A 17,589-nucleotide genomic window follows, 5' to 3' on the forward strand; every position below is an offset into this window, starting at 1 on the left:
GGCGTCTTCCAGCGCCCGAAAGGGTTTTAGGCCACTTGTCTTTCAGCGCAATCAGGCCAGGCTCGGCCCAAAAGGCCATGCTTCAGGATTTATTTGGACTGGCTAAAATATTTTTTTAACTGATGATTTCAGAAATCAGCGCAGTTGGTTATACATGGAACGTCCCGGCTGGGCCATAGTGGTGTGATCCAGCAAAGCATTATAAAACCATGCATGGGTCGCACTGCCCTCTCAGGCCATGCAACTCGTCTTCCATGTCTGCGCCTGTGCATGTCAGCGCCTGTCTGTGCCTGCGCATCTCTGTGTGGGTCAGCGCCTGTCTGCGCCTGCGCATGTCTGTGTGGGTCAGCGCCTGTGCATGTCAGTGCCTGTGTGGGTCAGTGCCTGTACGTGTCAGCGCCTGCGCATGTGTGTGTGTGGGACGGCGCCTGCACGGGTCAGCGCCTGTCTGTGCCTGCGTATGTCTGTGTGGGTCAGCGCCTGCGTGGGTCAGCACGGGTCAGCGCCTGTCTGTGCCTCCGCATGTCTGTGTGGGTCAGCGCCTGCGCATGTCAGTGTCTGTGAGGGTCAGCGTCTGTGTGGGTCAGCGCCTGCGCGGATCAGCACCTGCGCATATCTGTGTGGGTCAGCACCTGCGCATGTCTGTGTAGGTCAGCGCCTGTGCATCTCAGTGTCTGTGTGGATCAGCGCCTGTCTGTCCCTGCGCATGTCTGTGTGGGTCCGCGCCTGTGCATGTCTGTGTGGGTCCGCGCCTGTGCATGTCTGTGTGGGTCAGCGCCTGTGCATGTCTGTGTGGGTCAGCGCCTGCGCATGTCTGTGTAGGTCAGCGCCTGTGCATCTCAGTGTCTGTGTGGGTCAGCGCCTGCGCGGATCAGCGCCTGTCTGTCCCTGCGCATGTCTGTGTGGGTCAGCGCCTGTCTGCGCCTGCGCATGTCTGTGTGGGTCAGCGCCTGCGTGGATCAGCGTCTGCTTCATACACGGACTTGAAAATATTAGATTCTCTATTTTCAATGATTATCCAAAGACAGTTTCTCCCAGGGATTTTACCGCGAGGTTTGCAGGACATCAGGTTTACAAAAGCAACGGCTCGGTGGAACCTTGTATCAGATCTCATCTAGTGTCATTAACGCTGTTTTAATTTATGCCTCTGCTTAGGTTAAAATTAGACTGAAAGAAAATAAGCGTCCTCGGTGTGCTGCGGCTTTTTTAATTAAACTGAGGCCTTGGATAATATTCTGTGTGATGAAAAGACCTCGGCTAATTTCCTCCCGGCTGCTGTACGCCTCGCTCCCCGCCTCGCTCCCCGCCTTGCTCCCCAGGCTAAATGATAAAGGAGCATCGAGCCCCGGGCATGGGACAAAAAAATATTTTTAGCTCCTTAATCCCTTGAATGGATAGTATGATATTAAATATGGATTACCGCTGAATACCGATAAAGCAGCCGGAGAAGGAAACAACCCCTCGCAATACGCAGATACGGGATGTTTTGGGGGACAGTTAAAAGCGAGAATCCGTGTTTTGGGGGTGATAGAGACGGTGACCCCAGAAAGTGACCACAGGTACAGAGTATCTCTGGACCACTTTCCTGAAAATGAGCATGGACATAAACAAATAACTTTATATCATACAGTATAGCGCTGTTCTCCCAATGGGACGCAAAGCACGTCAGAATTACAGTATGGCGCGGGTGCCCAGGTGATCTTACAATCTGTGATTTTGGTGCCTGAGGCACAGGGAGATAAAGTGTCTTTCACAAGATCACAAGGAGGTGACCCCGGGAATTGAACCAGGTTCCCCTGCTTCAAACTCTGTACCATTGTTTAACTGTCAGTGTCTTTACTCACGGGGCCCGCCCTCACGGGGCCTCTCCAGCATTGCGCTCTAGTAATGTTGACCATCTCTATATATTTCCAGCCTCCTGAAAATGAATAACTATACACTTCCAAGCTCTATTGATCTACTCTGTGAAATGATTTCCCCCCAAATTCCTAATGTAAAGTAGAAATGAGCTGCGTCGGACCCTTACGAGGAGGTGTATGGGGACTCGAGGCAGAAAGGGATCAGCCCCAACGCGAGATCCAATTTTTAGGATCTGGATTCCGCAAACACAAAAACTTGCATAGACAGTTGGATCCACTTAGTTATGCTCGGTACTGCTCTATACAGTTGCATGTTCATTTGAAACAATTGAAAGTCCACCAACATAAAGTGCTGGTTTGGAGCTGGCCGGGACAGTGCGTCCGCTCCGGCGTTCCTCCAGTGGCTAGCGAGACATTTTGTTCCCAGAAACTCACATGTTCTTGGCCGTGTTCTGCTGCCATATGGGCCGTGGCAGAGCGACGCATCCCCACAAAATATTATTTGAAAGTGAGCGTGCTAAAAAAAGAACTCGTTTCAGAAGGATGGTCACCTGGCCTCCCACTTCAAAGATCAGTGCAGAACAACAAAAGTGAAACAAACCTAGTAAATGAGGAACTGGGAGCTATGGGTCTAGTTATGGGGTCTCCACAAACAGGTACACGGAAACTTCTATGGATCGTGCAGAGTATTTAGTCACTGGCGTGAAGACACAATGTATCGAGAGGACAGTAAAATGCGTCGTGCCCAAGACAGAAGTTGTGAAACCCGGCACTGATTGGCAAACGCACAACGGCAGCTTTATTTCCCAGAGCCCACCGGATGCAGAGCGATGGCTCACGCCGAACTTGTCCATGGGCTTAATGTGATTCTTGTGAATGTCGCCCTTTTTAGTTTTGTTTAGAAGCTAAAACGTAAATGGGCGTTCATTGCGTGTTCAGGGAACGCCGATTCGTTTCGTTTTCCAAATTCCAGCAATTTAAAAAAGAAACAATATTTAATAAGCCGTTGGGGATTCCACTTCACCACTTAAAAAAAAAAAAAAGCAAATTTTTTATCAATTTGGGCCATTTTTACTGGTATCTTTGGCGGCAAAAGTTTGATGACAATTAGTGTGCATTTAAAAAAAATGGTGACGGTCGATGAAAACTGCACCAAAGCGAATGTTGGCAGCGTCGTACCGACTGAGGAAGCAGTAATCTCTCATCAACAGTAATCTCTCATTAGCGACCCTTCTACACCGCTCTTTCCAAAAACCGCATGAACGGACGCGCACCAGGTATAATGATGGTACAGGTGTCAGACCCTCTGCAGAGGAACCTGCTGAATATAAACCCTTTATCTCTGGGATTCCCCACAACCAGGGCACACAAAGCACCTTTAGAATTTGGAAGGGTCGAGCAGATCCTCGTCAGACTGAGCGGGAGGAAGTGATGTCAGAGAGCTGACGTGATCCATTGAATCCCTTCCAATGAAATGAAAGTGTTTATTTTACACGTTCGGTACAATACAAACCCGAATCGCTCAGTTTAGGGGTAAGAGAAGAAAAAATATCAGGATTTAATCTCCGTTTATGAAGATTTGTTATTGATAAACCGTTATTTTGACCCACCGCACGGCCATTTTTCCTATCAGCTGCTTCTTACTCGGACACTACAATATTGCGAGGTACCTTCCCAGCGCTGGGCGAGAGGTTCGTTCTATTCACATGAGACTATGTTCTTCTCAGCGCAGGGAAGCAGTAATAAATGGGTCGGTACCGCTCAATATATTCCCAGGTGAGCATTGTTACTGGTGTTTGGGCTATAAAAATCATTCCCGTTTGGGTCCTGGTTTTGCTGGAACTCGATACGTTTGGGTATTTTTTCTTTAATTAATGGAAACATACTGGAAATAAGCAGGAAGATGGCGGGATTTTTGGTTCGTCAACTGAAAACTTTGCCCAGCTGACTGAGTGAAGACGGAATCTGAGGATGAACTTACTCGGGTTTGTGACTCGTTCACATTCGAAAACTGGTTCCCCAGTTCGCCGGGAACTTCAGAAGAAACGTAGAAGTTTGCATTTCAAACCCGATGAACCTGCCCTTCCCTGATACATAAATATGTGCGCGCGCGCATGCAAATAAAGAGGGAGAAGCATAATCAGGGGAGACAGAGAGGGGAGACAGAGAGGGGAGAGAGGGGGGGGAGAGACAGAGACAGAGGGGGGAGACAGAGACAGAGGGGGGAGACAGAGACAGAGAGAGGGGGAAGACAGAGACAGAGAGAGGGGGAAGACAGAGACAGAGAGAGGGGGAAGACAGAGACAGAGAGAGGGGGAAGACAGAGACAGAGAGAGGGGGAAGACAGAGACAGAGAGAGGGGGAAGACAGAGGGGGCAGAGAGAGACAAAGGGGGGAAAGAGAGACAAAGGGGGGAGAGAGAGACAAAGGGGGGAGAGAGAGACAAAGAGGGGAGAGAGAGACAAAGGGGGGAGAGAGAGACAAAGGGGGGAGAGAGAGACAAAGGGGGGAGAGAGAGACAAAGGGGGCAGAGAGAGACGGAGAGACGGAGAGACGGAGAGACGGAGAGAAGGGGAGGGGAGAAAGAGGGGGGGAGGGGAGAAAGAGGGGGGGAGGGGAGAAAGAGGGGGGGAGGGGAGAAAGAGGGGGGGAGGGGAGAAAGAGGGGGGGAGGGGAGAAAGAGGGGGGGAGGGGAGAAAGAGGGGGGGAGGGGAGAAAGAGGGGGGGAGGGGAGAAAGAGGGGGGAGGGGAGAAAGAGGGGGGGAGGGGAGAAAGAGGGGGGAGGGGAGAAAGAGGGGGGAGGGGAGAAAGAGGGGGAGGGGAGACAGGTGGGTGAGACAGAGACAGGTGGGTGAGACAGAGACAGGTGGGTGAGACAGAGACAGGTGGGTGGGACAGAGACAGGTGGGTGGGACAGAGACAGGTGGGTGGGACAGAGACAGGTGGGTGGGACAGAGACAGGTGGGTGGGACAGAGACAGGTGGGTGGGACAGAGACAGGTGGGTGGGACAGAGACAGAGGGGGGGAGAGACAGAGGGGGGAGAGACAGAGGGGGGAGAGACAGAGGGGGGAGAGACAGAGGGGGGGAGAGACAGAGGGGGGGAGAGACAGAGGGGGGGAGAGACAGAGGGGGGGAGAGACAGAGGGGGGGAGAGACAGAGGGGGGGAGAGACAGAGGGGGGGAGAGAGATGGGGGGAGAGAGAGGGGGGGAGAGACAGAGGGGGGGAGAGACAGAGGGGGGGAGAGACAGAGGGGGGGAGAGACAGAGGGGGGGAGAGACAGAGGGGGGGGGGAGAGACAGCGAGGGGGGAGACAGAGAGGGGGGAGACAGAGAGGGGGGAGACAGAGGGAGGGAGACAGAGGGGGGGAGACAGAGGGGGGGAGACAGAGGGGGGGAGACAGAGGGAGAGACGGGGAGACAGAGGGAGAGACGGGGAGACAGAGGGAGAGACGGGGAGACAGAGGGAGAAACGGGGAGACAGGGACTGAGGGAGGGGGACTGAGGGAGGGGGAGTGTGAGAGAGAGGTCAGTGCATGGCAAAATATAAACTAAATACCGACACTGACAAATGTTGAAGAAAATAAGGATGTGTTTACTCAATCTATCAAACACTACGGGATACTTTGTGTTTTATGGATTGAATAAACACATCCTTATTTTCTTCATCACTGGTCAGTGGCAGTATGTACACCTCTCTTTGCATTACCAGTTTACCTGCCTTTAAAGACAGTTTATTTCTGGCGTTTGTGCGGCCAATTTTGAACCTGTTTTTAAATAAAAGCACGAAACCGCAGAGATAGAAGCAATCAACGATCAAATATATATATAGCGTGACAATCACGTGGATGCAGCACTGCGATTAGTATCCAAGGGAAGACAGAAAACGGAGGGCTATAGCACAGCCCCCCAAAAGCAAATCCGTGGCGTGCTCGCCCCGAAATATTGCAATGTTACATTTAATAAGAATCATTAAAACATAAGTCACAATAATGAAAAAGGTGATGGGGTGAGAAATATTCCCACAGAAAAGGCATACATAATTGGGGAGATTCATTACAAATAATCCTACAATTAACAATAACAAGCTAGTAAAGTATCACACCCAATTAGTGACAGGGTTAAGGTTCCCTAATGGGGTAGGAAATATCCCTGTGCAGGGGAACAGATATATTGCCTCCCCTATATAAATATAGATTTATTTAAATACATTGTGTATTAGTTAATGGTTTCTAAGCACCTGTTATACACGAGGCGCTTCTCAATATCACATATTACTATAAGCTTATGTCATAGATCAGACCTCTCACCCTCTGTTGTCCTTAATGAGATGGAGACATTATATCTGATCCCCTGCACAGTGACATTTCCTACCGGGCCCTATTAGGGAATCCTTACCCTGTCACTAATTGGGTGTGATACTTTACTAGCTAGTTATTGTTAATTGTAGCATTATTTGTAATGAATCTCACCAATTATATATCCCTTTCCTGTGGGAATATTTGTCACCCCATCACCTTTTTCATTATTGTGACTTATGTTTTAATGATTCTTATTAAATCTTACATTGTATTTTCTAGTGGTGAGCACGCCAGTGATTTGCTTTTGGGGGCTTTGCTATAGGTGGATGTGTGTGTGTGCGCGTGCGTACGTATGTCCCACACCCCGTGCTGTGCGCTGTATGTACGTCCCGCACCCCGTGCTGTGCGCTGTATGTATGTCACGCACCCCGTGCTGTGCGCTGTATGTATGTCACGCACTCCGTTCTGTATGTCACGCACCCCGTGCTGTATGTCACACACACCGTGCTGTGCACTGTATGTCACGCACCCCGTGCTGTGCGCTGTATGTCACGCACCCCGTGCTGTGCGCTGTATGTATGTCACGCACCCCGTGCTGTGCGCTGTATGTATGTCACGCACCCTGTGCTGTGCGCTGTATGTCACGCACCCCGTGCTGTGCGCTGTATGTATGTCACGCACCCCGTGCTGTGCGCTGTATGTCACGCACCCCGTGCTGTGAGCTGTATGTCACGCACACCGTGCTGTGCGCTGTATGTATGTCACGCACCCCGTGCTGTGCACTGTATGTCACACACCCCGTGCTGTGTGCTGTATGTATGTCACGCACCCCAGGCTGTGCGCTGTATGTATGTCACGCACCCCGTACTGTGCGCTGTATGTATGTCACGCACCCCATACTGTGCGCTGTATGTCACGCACCCTGTGCTGTGCGCTGTATGTATGTCACGCACCCCGTGCTGTGCACTGTATGTCACGCACCCTGTGCTGTGCGCTGTATGTATGTCATGCACCCCGTACTGTGCGCTGTATGTATGTCACGCAGCCCGTGCTGTGCGCTGTATGTATGTCACGCACCCCGTACTGTGCGCTGTATGTATGTCACGCACCCCGTGCTGTGCACTGTATGTCACGCACCCTGTGCTGTGCGCTGTATGTATGTCACGCACCCCGTGCTGTGCGCTGTATGTATGTCACGCACCCCGTGCTGTGCGCTGTATGTCACGCACCCCGTGCTGTGCGCTGTATGTCACGCACCCCGTGCTGTGCGCTGCATGTCACGCACCCCGTGCTGTGCGCTGTATGTATGTCACGCACCCTGTGCTGTGCGCTGTATGTCACGCACCCTGTGCTGTGCGCTGTATGTCACGCAGCCCGTGCTGTGCGCTGTATGTATGTCACGCACCCCGTGCTGTGCGCTGCATGTCACGCACCCCATGCTGTGCGCTGTATGTCACGCACCCCGTGCTGTGCGCTGTATGTCACGCACCCCGTGCTGTGCGCTGTATGTCACGCACCCCGTACTGTGCGCTGTACGTATGTCACGCACCCTGTGCTGTGCGCTGTATGTCACGCACCCCGTGCTGTGCGCTGTATGTATGTCACGCACCCCGTGCTGTGCGCTGTATGTATGTCACGCACCCCGTGCTGTGCGCTGTATGTCACGCACCCCGTGCTGTGCGCTGTATGTATGTCACGCACCCCGTGCTGTGCGCTGCATGTCACGCACCCCGTGCTGTGCGCTGTATGTATGTCACGCACCCCGTGCTGTGCGCTGTATGTATGTCACGCACCCCGTACTGTGCGCCGCACCCCGTACTGTGCGCTGTATGTATGTCACGCACCCCGTGCTGTATGTCACGCACCCTGTGCTGTGCGCTGTATGTATGTCACGCACCCCGTACTGTGTGCTGTATGTATGTCACGCACCCCGTGCTGTGCACTGTATGTCACGCACCCTGTGCTGTGCGCTGTATGTATGTCACGCAGCCCGTGCTGTGCGCTGTATGTATGTCACGCACCCCGTGCTGTGCGCTGTATGTATGTCACGCACCCCGTGCTGTGCGCTGTATGTCGCGCACCCCGTGCTGTGCGCTGTATGTCGCACACCCCGTGCTGTGCGCTGTATGTCACGCAGCCCGTGCTGTGCGCTGTATGTCACGCACCCCGTGCTGTGCGCTGTATGTATGTCACGCACCCCGTGCTGTATGTCACACACACCGTGCTGTGCGCTGTATGTATGTCACGCACCCCGTGCTGTATGTCACGCACACCGTGCTGTGCGCTGTATGTATGTCACGCACCCCATACTGTGCGCTGTATGTATGTCACGCACCCAAGCTGTGCGCTGTATGCATGTCACGCACCCCGTGCTGTGCGCTGTATGTATGTCACGCACCCCGTGCTGTGCGCTGTATGTATGTCACGCACCCCGTACTGTGCGCTGTATGTCACGCACCCCGTGCTGTGCGCTGTATGTATGTCACGCACCCCGTGCTGTGCGCTGTATGTATGTCACGCACCCCGTACTGTGCGCTGTATGTATGTCACGCACCCCGTACTGTGCGCTGTATGTATGTCACGCACCCCGTACTGTGCGCTGTATGTATGTCACGCACCCCGTGCTGTGCGCTGTATGTCACGCACCCCGTGCTGTGCGCTGTATGTATGTCACGCACCCCGTGCTGTGCGCTGTATGTATGTCACGCACCCCGTACTGTGCGCTGTATGTATGTCACGCACCCCGTACTGTGCGCTGTATGTATGTCACGCACCCCGTACTGTGCGCTGTATGTATGTCACGCACCCCGTGCTGTGCGCTGTATGTCACGCACCCCGTGCTGTGCGCTGTATGTATGTCACGCACCCCGTACTGTGCGCTGTATGTATGTCACGCACCCCGTACTGTGCGCTGTATGTCACGCACCCCGTGCTGTGCGCTGTATGTCACGCACCCTGTGCTGTGCGCTGTATGTCACGCACCCCGTGCTGTGCGCTGTATGTATGTCACGCACCCCGTGCTGTGCGCTGTATGTATGTCACGCACCCCGTACTGTGCGCTGTATGTATGTCACGCACCCTGTGCTGTGCGCTGTATGTATGTCACGCACCCCGTGCTGTGCGCTGTATGTATGTCACGCACCCCGTACTGTGCGCTGTATGTATGTCACACACCCCGTGCTGTGGACTGTATGTCACGCACCCTGTGCTGTGCGCTGTATGTATGTCACGCACCCCGTGCTGTGCGCTGTATGTATGTCACGCACCCCGTGCTGTGCGCTGTATGTCACGCACCCCGTGCTGTGCGCTGTATGTATGTCACGCACCCCGTGCTGTGCGCTGTATGTATGTCACGCACCCTGTGCTGTGCACTGTATGTCGCGCACCCCGTGCTGTATGTCACGCAGCCCGTGCTGTGCGCTGTATGTCACGCACCCCGTGCTGTGCGCTGTATGTATGTCACGCACCCCGTGCTGTATGTCACGCACCCCGTGCTGTGCGCTGTATGTATGTCACACACACCGTGCTGTGCACTGTATGTCACGCAGCCCGTGCTGTGCGCTGTATGTATGTCACGCACGCCGTGCTGTGCGCTGTATGTATGTCACGCACCCCGTGCTGTGCGCTGTATGTATGTCACGCACCCTGTGCTGTGCGCTGTATGTCACGCACCCCGTGCTGTGCGCTGTATGTATGTCACGCACCCCGTGCTGTGCGCTGTATGTCACGCACCCCGTGCTGTGCGCTGTATGTATGTCACGCACCCCGTGCTGTGCGCTGTATGTATGTCACGCACCCCGTGCTGTGCGCTGTATGTATGTCACGCAGCCCGTGCTGTGCGCTGTATGTCACGCAGCCCGTGCTGTGCGCTGTATGTCACGCACCCCGTGCTGTGCGCTGTATGTATGTCACGCACCCTGTGCTGTGCGCTGTATGTATGTCACGCACCCCAGGCTGTGCGCTGTATGTATGTCACGCACCCCGTGCTGTGCGCTGTATGTCACGCACCCTGTGCTGTGCGCTGTATGTCACGCACCCCGTGCTGTGCGCTGTATGTATGTCACGCACCCCGTGCTGTGCGCTGTATGTATGTCACGCACCCCGTGCTGTGCGCTGTATGTATGTCACGCACCCCGTGCTGTGCGCTGTATGTCACGCAGCCCGTGCTGTGCGCTGTATGTCACGCACCCCGTGCTGTGCGCTGTATGTATGTCACGCACCCTGTGCTGTGCGCTGTATGTATGTCACGCACCCTGTGCTGTGCGCTGTATGTCACGCACCCCGTGCTGTGCGCTGTATGTATGTCACGCACCCCATGCTGTGCGCTGTATGTCACGCACCCCGTGCTGTGCGCTGTATGTATGTCACGCACCCCGTGCTGTGCGCTGTATGTATGTCACGCACCCCAGGCTGTGCGCTGTATGTCACGCACCCCGTGCTGTGCGCTGTATGTCACGCACCCCGTGCTGTGCGCTGTATGTATGTCACACACCCTGTGCTGTGCGCTGTATGTATGTCACGCACCCCGTGCTGTGCGCTGTATGTCACGCACCCCGTGCTGTGCGCTGTATGTATGTCACGCACCCCATGCTGTGTGCTGTATGTCACGCACCCCGTGCTGTGCGCTGTATGTATGTCACGCACCCCATGCTGTGCGCTGTATGTCACGCACCCCGTGCTGTGCGCTGTATGTATGTCACGCACCCCGTGCTGTGCGCTGTATGTATGTCACGCACCCCATGCTGTGCGCTGTATGTCACGCACCCCGTGCTGTGCGCTGTATGTCACGCACCCCGTGCTGTGCGCTGTATGTATGTCACGCACCCCATGCTGTGTGCTGTATGTATGTCACGCACCCCGTGCTGTGCGCTGTATGTCACGCACCCCGTGCTGTGCGCTGTATGTATGTCACGCACCCCATGCTGTGTGCTGTATGTATGTCACGCACCCTGTGCTGTGCGCTGTATGTATGTCACGCACCCCATGCTGTGCGCTGTATGTCACGCACCCCGTGCTGTGCGCTGTATGTATGTCACGCACCCCAGGCTGTGCGCTGTATGTCACGCACCCCGTGCTATGCGCTGTATGTCACGCACCCTGTGCTGTGCGCTGTATGTATGTCACGCCCCAGGCTGTGCGCTGTATGTCACGCACCCCGTGCTGTGCGCTGTATGTATGTCACGCACCCCGTGCTGTGCGCTGTATGTATGTCACGCACCCCGTGCTGTGCGCTGTATGTATGTCACGCACCCCGTGCTGTGCGCTGTATGTATGTCACGCACCCCGTGCTGTGCGCTGTATGTATGTCACGCACCCCGTGCTGTGCGCTGTATGTATGTCACGCACCCCGTGCTGTGCGCTGTATGTCACGCACCCCGTGCTGTGCGCTGTATGTCACGCACCCCAGGCTGTGCGCTGTATGTATGTCACGCACCCCAGGCTGTGCGCTGTATGTATGTCACGCACCCCGTGCTGTGCGCTGTATGTCACGCACCCTGTGCTGTGCGCTGTATGTCACGCACCCCGTGCTGTGCGCTGTATGTATGTCACACACCCCAGGCTGTGCGCTGTATGTATGTCACGCACCCCGTGCTGTGCGCTGTATGTATGTCACGCACCCCGTGCTGTGCGCTGTATGTATGTCACGCACCCCGTGCTGTGCGCTGTATGTATGTCACGCACCCCGTGCTGTGCGCTGTATGTATGTCACGCACCCCGTGCTGTGCGCTGTATGTATGTCACGCACCCCGTGCTGTGCGCTGTATGTATGTCACGCACCCCGTGCTGTGCGCTGTATGTATGTCACGCACCCCGTGCTGTGCGCTGTATGTATGTCACGCACCCCGTGCTGTGCGCTGTATGTATGTCACGCACCCCGTGCTGTGCGCTGTATGTATGTCACGCACCCCGTGCTGTGCGCTGTATGTATGTCACGCACCCCGTGCTGTGCGCTGTATGTATGTCACGCACCCCGTGCTGTGCGCTGTATGTATGTCACGCACCCCGTGCTGTGCGCTGCTGTGTTATGTTTCCTCTTCTCTCTATACAAAGGGAGAAATACATAAGACAGTATAATACTTGTAGTGTAAGACCTGTTAATAAGGTTACTGTGACGTGGCTGCACTGTGGCATGGCTGCACTGTGGCGTGGCTGCACTGTGACGTGGCTGCACTGTGGCGTGGCTGCACTGTGACGTGGCTGCACTGTAACGTGGCTGCACTGTGGCGTGGCTGCACTGTGGCGTGGCTGCACTGTGGCGTGGCTGCACTGTGGCGTGGCTGCACTGTGGCGTGGCTGCACTGTGGCGTGGCTGCACTGTGGCGTGGCTGCACTGTGGTTGTAGGCGTAAAATATTTTGACTAAAGGATTGAACTAAATGACCTATATTAATCAAGAAAAATACAGATAAAATACATAGTAACATACTAAATAATTTGTTACGTTTGATGTAGCATTGGGGCTTGTTGTATACATTAGGATACAAACCCAGTAACACACACACACTAATATATATCTCCAATATTTCCAATTGTTGCGTGGCCTCTGTGATGAAGAAGTGCACAGTCTTTATATGTAACGATTCCATTATACTCTGTTTCTTGGAAATTAAGCTGGGTCCAACCAGGTTACAAATGTCCCAGAGATTCCCGAGGTGACGAGGACACGCTGATTCTCTGGGAGTCCCAGAGTTTCCCGAGGTGACGAGGACGCGCTGATTCTCTGGGAGTCCCAGAGTTTCCCGAGGTGACGAGGACGCGCCGATTCTCTGGGAGTCCCAGAGTTTCCCGAGGTGACGAGGACGCGCTGATTCTCTGGGAGTCCCAGTTTCCCGAGGTGACGAGGACGCGCTGATTCTCTGGGAGTTCCAGGGTTTCCCGAGGTGACGAGGACACGCTGATTCTCTGGGAGTCCCAGAGTTTCCCGAGGTGACGAGGACACACTGATTCTCTGGGAGTCCCAGAGTTTCCCGAGGTGACGAGGACACGCTGATTCTCTGTGAGTCCCAGTTTCCCGAGGTGACGAGGACACGCTGATTCTCTGGGAGTCCCAGAGTTTCCCGAGGTGACGAGGACACGCTGATTCTCTGTGAGTCCCAGTTTCCCGAGGTGACGAGGACACGCTGATTCTCTGGGAGTCCCAGTTTCCCGAGGTGACGAGGACACGCTGATTCTCTGGGAGTCCCAGTTTCCCGAGGTGACGAGGGCGCGCTGATTCTCTGGGAGTCCCAGTTTCCCGAGGTGACGAGGACGCGCTGATTCTCTGGGAGTCCCAGAGTTTCCCGAGGTGACGAGGACACGCTGATTCTCTGGGAGTCCCAGAGTTTCCCGAGGTGATGAGGACGCGCTGATTCTCTGGGAGTCCCAGAGTTTCCCGAGGTGACGAGGACACGCTGATTCTCTGTGAGTCCCAGTTTCCCGAGGTGACGAGGACACGCTGATTCTCTGGGAGTCCCAGTTTCCCGAGGTGACGAGGGCGCGCTGATTCTCTGGGAGTCCCAGAGTTTCCCGAGGTGACGAGGACACGCTGATTCTCTGGGAGTCCCAGTTTCCCGAGGTGACGAGGACACGCTGATTCTCTGGGAGTCCCAGTTTCCCGAGGTGACGAGGGCGCGCTGATTCTCTGGGAGTCCCAGAGTTTCCCGAGGTGACGAGGACACGCTGATTCTCTGGGAGTCCCAGTTTCCCGAGGTGACGAGGACACGCTGATTCTCTGGGAGTCCCAGTTTCCCGAGGTGACGAGGACACGCTGATTCTCTGGGAGTCCCAGAGTTTCCCGAGGTGACGAGGACACGCTGATTCTCTGGGAGTCCCAGAGTTTCCCGAGGTGACGAGGACGCGCTGATTCTCCGGGAGTCCCAGAGTTTCCCGAGGTGACGAGGACGCGCTGATTCTCTGGGACTCCCAGAGTTTCCCGAGGTGACGAGGACGCGCTGATTCTCTGGGAGTCCCAGAGTTTCCCGAGGTGACGAGGACGCGCTGATTCTCTTGGAGTCCCAGAGTTTCCCGAGGTGACGAGGACGCGCCGATTCTCTGGGAGTCCCAGAGTTTCCCGAGGTGACGAGGACACGCCGATTCTCTGGGAGTCCCAGAGTTTCCCGAGGTGACGAGGACGCGCTGATTCTCTGGGAGTCCCAGAGTTTCCCGAGGTGACGAGGACGCGCTGATTCTCTGGGAGTCCCAGAGTTTCCCGAGGTGACGAGGACGCGCTGATTCTCTGGGAGTCCCAGAGTTTCCCGAGGTGACGAGGACGCGCTGATTCTCTGGGAGTCCCAGAGTTTCCCGAGGTGACGAGGACGCGCTGATTCTCTTGGAGTCCCAGAGTTTCCCGAGGTGACGAGGACACGCCGATTCTCTGGGAGTCCCAGAGTTTCCCGAGGTGACGAGGACGCGCTGATTCTCTGGGAGTCCCAGAGTTTCCCGAGGTGACGAGGACGCGCTGATTCTCTGGGAGTCCCAGAGTTTCCCGAGGTGACGAGGACGCGCTGATTCTCTTGGAGTCCCAGAGTTTCCCGAGGTGACGAGGACACGCCGATTCTCTGGGAGTCCCAGAGTTTCCCGAGGTGATGAGGACACGCTGATTCTCTGGGAGTCCCAGAGTTTCCCGAGGTGACGAGGACGCGCTGATTCTCTGGGAGTCCCAGAGTTTCCCGAGGTGACGAGGACACGCTGATTCTCTGGGAGTCCCAGTTTCCCGAGGTGACGAGGACACGCTGATTCTCTGGGACTCCCAGAGTTTCCCGAGGTGACGAGGACGCGCTGATTCTCTGGGACTCCCAGAGTTTCCCGAGGTGACGAGGACGCGCTGATTCTCTGGGAGTCCCAGAGTTTCCCGAGGTGACGAGGACACGCTGATTCTCTGTGAGTCCCAGTTTCCTGAAGTGACGAGGACACGCTGATTCTCTGGGACTCCCAGAGTTTCCCGAGGTGACGAGGACACGCTGATTCTCTGGGAGTCCCAGAGTTTCCCGAGGTGACGAGGACACGCTGATTCTCTGTGAGTCCCAGAGTTTCCCGAGGTGACGAGGACACGCTGATTCTCTGGGAGTCCCAGTTTCCCGAGGTGACGAGGACACGCTGATTCTCTGTGAGTCCCAGAGTTTCCCGAGGTGACGAGGACACGCTGATTCTCTGTGAGTCCCACAGTTTCCCGAGGTGACGAGGACACGCTGATTCTCTGGGAGTCCCAGTTTCCCGAGGTGACGAGGACACGCTGATTCTCTGGGAGTCCCAGAGTTTCCCGAGGTGACGAGGACGCGCTGATTCTCTGGGAGTCCCAGAGTTTCCCGAGGTGACGAGGACACGCTGATTCTCTGGGACTCCCAGAGTTTCCCGAGGTGACGAGTACACGCTGATTCTCTGGGACTCCCAGAGTTTCCCGAGGTGACGAGGACGCGCTGATTCTCTGGGAGTCCCAGTTTCCCGAGGTGACGAGGGCGCGCTGATTCTCTGGGAGTCCCAGTTTCCCGAGGTGACGAGGACACGCTGATTCTCTGGGAGTCCCAGTTTCCCGAGGTGACGAGGACACGCTGATTCTCTGGGAGTCCCAGTTTCCCGAGGTGACGAGGACACGCTGATTCTCTGGGAGTCCCAGAGTTTCCCGAGGTGACGAGGACACGCTGATTCTCTGGGAGTCCCAGAGTTTCCCGAGGTGACGAGGACACGCTGATTCTCTGGGAGTCCCAGAGTTTCCCGAGGTGACGAGGACACGCTGATTCTCTGGGAGTCCCAGAGTTTCCCGAGGTAACGAGGACACGCTGATTCTCTGGGACTCCCAGAGTTTCCCGAGGTGACGAGGACACGCTGATTCTCTGGGAGTCCCAGTTTCCCGAGGTGACGAGGACACGCTGATTCTCTGGGAGTCCCAGTTTCCCGAGGTGACGAGGACGCGCTGATTCTCTGGGAGTCCCAGAGTTTCCCGAGGTAACGAGGACACGCTGATTCTCTGGGACTCCCAGAGTTTCCCGAGGTGACGAGGACACGCTGATTCTCTGGGACTCCCAGAGTTTCCCGAGGTGACGAGGACACGCTGATTCTCTGGGAGTCCCAGTTTCCCGAGGTGACGAGGACACGCTGATTCTCTGGGAGTCCCAGTTTCCCGAGGTGATGAGGACACGCTGATTCTCTGGGAGTCCCAGTTTCCCGAGGTGACGAGGACGCGCTGATTCTCTGGGAGTCCCAGTTTCCCGAGGTGACGAGGACACGCTGATTCTCTGGGAGTCCCAGAGACCCTTCTCTTATTTACACAATCTTAGGTTCCGTGGCCTCTCATCGTGACACCTGGGTTATACATGTATAATTAAGGAATATCGTGGCCTCTCATGGTGACACCTGGGTTACACATGTATAATTAAGGAATATCGTGGCCTCTCATGGTGACTACTGGGTTATACATGTATAATTAAGGATTATCATGGCTTCTCATGGTGACACCTGGGTTATACATTTATAATTAAGGATTATCATGGCTTCTCATGGTGACACCTGGGTTATACATGTATAATTAAGGATTATCGTGGCTTCTCATGGTGACACCTGGGTTATACATGTATAATTAAGGAATATCGTGGCCTCTCATGGTGACACCTGGGTTATACATGTATAATTAAGGATTATCGTGGCTTCTCATGGTGACACCTGGGTTATACACTTATATTAATTATCGTGGACTTACAGTGCAGATCGCTGGTAGGTTAGGGCTGCCACGATGCAGCATTCAATGCCAACACTGTCACTTGTCGGTTGGGATTGCGTCCTCTGAAAGCGCCTCTTCGTGACGAGCGCCAGAAAATCGTGCACGCTGCTTTTGAACCTTTCACTTTCTTCCCTGCAAAGGCCACAAAATAGCACAGCTTCGTTACACAATGCAAGAGAACGGCTATTCAGCATCCCGCCTTCAGCCAGCTTCCTACTTCTATCCAGAACAATGGCGTATCTACATATATCGCAACATGTCACCTAACTCATCTTACGTATGCCACAGAACAATAAGTACTCTGCAGGCATCTTTATGCAGGAAAACAATGATGTCTGTATCCAAGCAAAGAAAAGGTTACTTTGACGCACAGGATTGTTTTTCAAATTGTAGTAAAAGTACATTGGAACCCTTTCACTGCCAGAGAGTTAACTTTGAAAGATGTTGTTTAAAGAGGTGTTCACGTAGAAATCTTACTGATCAGATTCGGATTCCTCCTCCTCATCTTCCTCGCTGCTCTCGGAGTCACTGAAGACGGTGGCAAACATCCCGGCGCTCTCCTCCTCCTCCTCCTCATCCTGCTTATTACTGGGAAGGTCTGCACAGGGCTTGTCAGAAGAAACCCTGCTACTTGGATGGGAAAATTTCTCCTGGTATTCCTTTAGGACTTCTGCCAGGAGAAAACAGTTAGTGTCATCTTGTGTGTGGTATTCTTGTGATATTGTGTCATCAATCTCA

The 17,589-nt window shown here is 54.5% G+C and overlaps 1 protein-coding gene across 1 annotated transcript in view; it reads right to left on the minus strand.

Annotated features, from left to right (window-relative positions):
* Nucleotides 1–17,589, minus strand: part of LOC142470187 (uncharacterized) — a 110,203-nt gene that overhangs the window by 35,883 nt on the left and 56,731 nt on the right. The window contains exons 5-6 of the mRNA XM_075577164.1: nucleotides 17,329–17,521; nucleotides 16,831–16,983 (exon numbers count right to left, since the gene is read on the minus strand). Of these exons, the coding sequence (XP_075433279.1) occupies nucleotides 16,831–16,983; nucleotides 17,329–17,521 (346 nt within the window). The remainder of the gene's footprint in view (nucleotides 1–16,830; nucleotides 16,984–17,328; nucleotides 17,522–17,589) is intronic.

The sequence above is a fragment of the Ascaphus truei genome, chromosome 19 (assembly GCF_040206685.1).
Source record: "Ascaphus truei isolate aAscTru1 chromosome 19, aAscTru1.hap1, whole genome shotgun sequence".
Taxonomy (NCBI): Eukaryota; Metazoa; Chordata; class Amphibia; order Anura; family Ascaphidae; genus Ascaphus; species Ascaphus truei.